This window comes from Oncorhynchus mykiss, chromosome 17 (assembly GCF_057628025.1).
Source record: "Oncorhynchus mykiss isolate SJ-2025 chromosome 17, ASM5762802v1, whole genome shotgun sequence".
Classification (NCBI taxonomy): domain Eukaryota; kingdom Metazoa; phylum Chordata; class Actinopteri; order Salmoniformes; family Salmonidae; genus Oncorhynchus; species Oncorhynchus mykiss.
The window spans coordinates 13,534,562-13,540,561 of record NC_143038.1 but is presented as its reverse complement, the minus strand read 5'-3'; the positions used below and the strand labels follow the sequence as shown (position 1 = coordinate 13,540,561).

The following is a 6,000-nucleotide window of genomic DNA, read 5'->3' as shown; positions in this document are numbered from 1 at the left end:
TCCATTCCTTTACTCAGATTTGTATGTATTAGGTCGTTTTTGTGGAATTGTTAGATGACTTGTTAGATATTGCTGCACTGTAGGGAACTAAAAGCACAAGCATTTCGCTACACTCACAATAATATTTGCTTGATAACCATGTGTATGTGACCAAAAAAATTTGATTTGATATATATATATATATATATATATATATATATATATATATATTTTTCTCATCACGTATTGTGTCAGTGAACAAAATAATTGATGATGGTGCGATGAAAAATATGTTGAATTCCAGTAACTTCAGCTGTTATGAATGCACGATAATCAGGATTGAGATATTCAGGTTACTCACTAGTGCATACATTGTCTACATTAGGTATCATTAACCCTGTGTCCACATCTTCATAATATACCAGCACTACTTGAACATGTAAATAGGAGGCACCTATCTATGATAAGTACAGGCCAAATTGTGATCTAAATGTAAAGTACTGAAAGTGACCTTATTGTGCGAAACAGTAGAAATAGGGAAACACATAACATCCTAATTTCGTATAGCCAAATAGTCCACTGCTAGTTTTGGACATCCCTAAAAATTCTATAAGATCTGCAGTCCTTCGGGTCTGACGTCATCGTTTCCGCAAGGCCCCCCCCCCCCCCCCCCCCCCCTCTCCACTTCCAGAGTCGGCGGCGTTGGCTTCTACCTACAGAATCCAACATGGAGTAACCAGAGATGGGGCTCGTACGGGGCCATCCTCACCGACATCAACGCACGATTTTAATTACCGCATTTCAGCATGGGGCGCGACGGGATTAAATCGGTGGAGGTATTCCAAAGGGATTTACTCTCTCGTGGATGCGCTCGAATAATTGTATTAAGGTGCTGAGAGACGAAGAAGAGAAGCGAGAAATAACGCAAACAAACTGAAAAAACACTCGGAAAACTAAACTACGGCTGTTAGTGTGTGATCAAGGGGTTGGACGAGAAGGGAAAGATAAAATGAAGACACCACATTACGTACCCTCGGCGGGATATTATTGTAGGTGAAACGAAAAAATGACCGAGGAAACACACCCAGATGAGTGAGTAGCCTATAACGTTAGCTACTTCACAAAAGTAGTCTTAATTCTTATTTTGCATGTTATACATTCTCGAATTATACCCATGTTATGCATGTCTGTTGATGGGATACTGAGATGGATGAGGAGAGTGGACCTAAAGTTTTTTCCCCCAAAGTTGAGAATGCTTTGTTACAATGTAACGTTAGTGGACAGAGGAGCGAGATGGTTAGGCCCCCTCGCCCTCCTGAACGACTACAGTCTTGAAAGAGGGGGGGACGAGGGGAGGGGTTGGATCGGAAACATTTTGTAAAGGGTTTACAGTGAATAGTTTCAACTGCACTTCATATCTTCATTTGCCATGCAAATATCACGGTAGAATTTATAACAACATTGTATGTTGACCACAATGTAGATTATGTGGGTGCACGGTCACGGAAAAAGTAGCTTTCGTTTGTATTGTTGGCGCTGTTGGCTAGAAAGTCTTTCTTTGTGGGGGACTGATATGCCATATCCGCCATTTCTTTTCGTGAATCGCTCTAATTTGCATACTGTCCTTCATTCATAAAAATACCAACGGCGAAGGCCGAGAGGGTGCGCGCCGCGTTGATAGAGTTTACACGAATATTTCATAGTTTTCTGAGTACGATCAAATATGAATGTCTAGTTGGAAAGATAATCCAGTTGATTCAGTCCAGTGCCGAATGATAGTCAACATTTCCGTCCTAAACTGTTTTATTTTCTTAAGTACCTTGTGCGTTACGTTAGGCTTTTTGGTTGGTTGTTACGTTTTTTCTCCCTCTATTTCTAGGGGTTAACCCATTTTCACACATGCCATTTTCTCATGTACAAGTTCATTCCATCTTACTTATAGGCAGGCATACACACTTGCTTTTCAAAATAGATATCCTATTGTAGCCTACATATAGCTTCCTCGGTGAAGGAAGGAGGAGGACCATCCTATTCATTGAATTTCATAAAAATAGTGAAACATTAAAAAAAATATAATTTTTAGATAAAACTATAGGTACTAAATATTTTCACATTTCACCAAATAATAGGGATGGACATCTGCCATTTTTTAAAATTACTTTGAGTGCTTGCATGATTGTTTTTCCAGTACTCAAATGAAGAAAAAAATAATATTTTTAGAACATTTATCTATATGCCACCAACGCATAATTTATCATAACCATTACAAATAACACATCCTAATTGCTAAAATACCCCAGTCAATAAAAAAAGTGCAATTTTAAAAGTAATTAATTGAAAAAGTAATTTCACCTGGTTATATTTTATCGTGGAACACAATCTTTAAAAATTAACGTTGTCTTCAAAGATGACCGAGTTTTGACCAAATCTTTTTTACAGTATTTGAAAAACGTGATCTCCGATTTAAAGATAGGTTTGATGTAAGTTTGAGTACTCGATTACTCATACCCATTCCTACCAAATAACTGATTAAAACACACTGTTTGCAATGGTCTGCAGTAGCCTCAACAGCACCCCCTAGAGTAGCACCATGGTGTAGCCGGAGAACAGCTAGCTTCCGTCCTCCTCTGGGTACATTGACTTCAATACAAAACCTAGGAGGCTCATGGCTCTCACAATCTTACATAGACTTATACAGTAACCCTAACCATGTAATTGTTCTTCTTAGTTTACCTTTCACTTACTTAGCTAATGTAGCAAATGTAGGCAGTATTGAATGTGTCACTTTTGATTATGTCTCTCAACCTGTGCACCCACGGTATAAACTTTAATTTGTAGGCAAGGTTGTAGCAACCTGATGATGGGTATAAATTCAATTATAATGTAGTAGCCAAAACCTATTGATGTTACACTGAGCTGGGTGAATGGAATATGAATGACAGTCATCCATGCTGTAAGTTGAATTCTGAGAAAAGTGGGACGCTTTTTGCATTTCTGTCTTCTGTAACCTCTTTCGATGTCTCCAACATATTAGCCCAACAAATGATACTAACGATACAACCAATGATACAATAGTCATCCCTAATATTAAACGGCACTGACCACCACTGGCCTACACGTTCTATTAGGCATATGTTTCTGGGTGTAGAGTACACTTTGGATGTTTGGCAATAAAGGTTCTGTTGCTCATAGCTTTATGTCCTTTATCCTGCGTGTAGTGATTTGGCAATAGCCTACTCCTTCAGGTCGTGGGTTATCTTTTCTTCTAATGATTTATGGTACACTCACACCCCTATAGGTAAACACATGACTCAGATGGTAATGTAAAAGGACATATAATAGTTTGCGCTTGTGAAATGTTTATCTGAACTGAAAGTGCTAAAAGAAGCAGGTTACCTCAATCCATAACCGTTGGCGTTGACATTTCTTAAGCAATTGAACATGATTGAAAGGTGGGAATGTTGGAACAAAAGTCGTCTTGGCAACTTTTCATGTGTGCACAAAAGGATACGTGGGATGCTCAAGTTCTCGAATGATATCACAGGTTTTAGTACCCTCAAGCAACAGGCCAGAGTAGTTACACAACAGTGTTCCTGCAAATTCCAGCTACATACAGTACACAACTGTTAAAGACTGTTTTATTATATGTATCCAAATGGCTAATAGTGGTCCAGTTTTATTGGTCTAAGTGCAATAAAACTCAGCTGTACTATTCTAGACAGCAAGTTTGTGAGGTGTTGCCTTGCCTTGCATTCCCCCAATCCATGTGCACGTCCCCCGTTTCCGGAGGTTGGGTTGGCTAGTTGTATTGATCAGAGTAATGACTCCCCAGAACCGTCAAACTCTGAGCTGTCAATAATGCCACTGAGAGGAGAAAATGACATTGAGGAAAGGTCACCACAACTCTCCCCAGCTTCCCAGCCCCATTACTGCCCTGGATCGATTTCATATCAACCCTCCCCTTCCATGAGCTGGGCCGGCAGGGTTCAGCTCAACAACGGCAAAATGAAGCAGAGACGAGATGAAACTATTGGAGCCAAATAATTGCTGTTAGTGGTGTAATTTTTCCCTCTACTGAAATGTTGTTTGAACGTCAACAAAGAGATACCTCATTGCCATAGGCTTATTGTCTATCACCAATGACATGAAGAGCTTGTCATTACATGAATAATACTGCACCAGACAGTCTCTTTCATTCTAAGGTCTCGATCCTGACTTAAACTGCTCCAAACTTTGAGGGACTCAAAACGTGGTCAACCTGTACACTACAAAAGCCATTGGGCTTTTTGTCTAGTGATTGGGAAGTCACGGGGCAGAGATGGTGTTTGCCATTTGGGCTATAGGCCATGTGACATGTGTAATGGAAGATGGATTTCCTTTACTTCGGTTCAATAGTGGCATCGCACGGGTCCACATTCTGTCTCTATCGACTTCGCCACACAGACCCGCTCACGTTTCGGATATCTGTTGACGTGCGGTGCTTTCACATGTGCTCCCAAGGTCACAGTGGCCTTCCCCCCCCCGGTTTGGTTGACTTGGTTAAAGAGCATAGTCCCTCTCTTTGTGACGGCTAGGAAACTCATTCACAATGTTTGTCAGTGACCAAGTGAAACAACATCTGCTCCATCTCTCTGCTGATAGGGAAACGGAGATCTGACCATTTTGTATGGGGATGATGTCATAAGCATGTGTGGAGTTTTCATTTGTTCTCTCCTGTGTCCGTGGACCACCTGAGGCAACAGTGTGCTCGAACGGCTAAACCTGTACGTCCAGCCGATGGGCCTTTGGCGTAATGCGTCACCCATTGCTGGTGAACGGTTTGACATCATGACTAGTTTAGCAGATATTAGATTTGGGCATGTAAAAGGAAGTTCAGTTTACTGTCACAAAGAACTAGTTATGTGGCTCGTTTTTCCTTTGCCAATGTACAGTAAATTTGCCCAAATGGAGGTTTAAAAAGACTCCCAAAAAATTCACACACGACAAAAACTCAAGACGCTTCTGTTGGAAGTGTAGTCTACAACTTCAAGACGCAAACGTATGCAGTAGGAAATGGTCACTAACATACTCTGTCTTGATGCCCCATTGAGGACCAATCAAAACTACCAACAGGTTCCTTAGCTAATAGATTATTGGATTTTATGTGATTGTGTGCGTGCTGTGTGTTTTGGGGGTCAATAAGCAGGCGAGGTAAGATTAAGCCAAGCCTTATCACATCGTTTTCTTATCAGCGAAAGGGTGCAGAGGTTGGAACAATTTGAGCAGATTATTGTTTTATTTTTTTTGACCCCTGTGTGGCAGTTTGTTTTATTTGATTTATTTTGGCAGTAGGTTTGGCAATGTGGTTATGGAACAGCTGCGCAAGTAATATTTACGTACAGAAATGTAACACTCTTTCTGTATGCCACATTTTAAAAGTGCCGTCGAACTACAGTACCAGTCAAGTTTGGACACCTACTCATTCAAGGGTTTTTCTTGTATTTCTACTATTTTCCTGCATTGTAGAATAATAGGGAAGACATCAAAGCTATGAAGGAACATATATGGAATCATGTAGTAAAGAAGTATCTCCTGTTCCGTAGTGGTGGTGGTGGTGTGTGTCTGGAGTATATTAATCAAGTGTGTTGTTGCACTCAGTCTGTAGTGCCACCACCAGGCATGTGGTCTGTTAGCCACAGATTACATGCCTCTCATTTTCTGTCCAATTTCAGCTGCCAGCCATACTGTGACATCTTCATTCTGAATTTGGTATACCTTCCATATAAAGGTCCCCGTAAATACTAGAGCGTACTATACCAATCGGAGATGTGTAGGGAGAGGAATGTTGGATAGTAAAAGGGGAGAAATTGCGGAGTAGATATTGGAGAACAGTTGACGTGGGGTCACACATGCAGGGTAGCCTAGTGGTTAGAGCGTTGGACTAGTAACCGGAAGGTTGCGAGTTCAAACCCCCGAGCTGACAAGGTACAAATCTGTCGTTCTGCCCTTGAACAGGCAGTTAACCCACTGTTCCCAGGCAGT

The 6,000-nt window shown here is 40.9% G+C and overlaps 1 protein-coding gene across 4 annotated transcripts in view; it reads left to right on the top strand.

The window, feature by feature from the left end:
- The first annotated feature begins 650 nt into the window (after positions 1-650).
- Positions 651-6,000, top strand: part of LOC110493732 (sprouty-related, EVH1 domain-containing protein 2) — a 34,356-nt gene continuing 29,006 nt past the window's right edge. For 2 of the 4 annotated variants that reach the window (XM_021568164.3, XM_021568163.3), the window contains exon 1: positions 654-1,071. In XM_021568164.3, the coding sequence (XP_021423839.1) occupies positions 1,046-1,071 (26 nt within the window). In that variant the 5' untranslated portion in view covers positions 654-1,045. Of the gene's footprint in view, positions 1,072-6,000 lie in introns of all 4 variants that reach the window. The other 2 variants (XM_021568162.3, XM_021568160.3) reach the window with 2 other exon arrangements.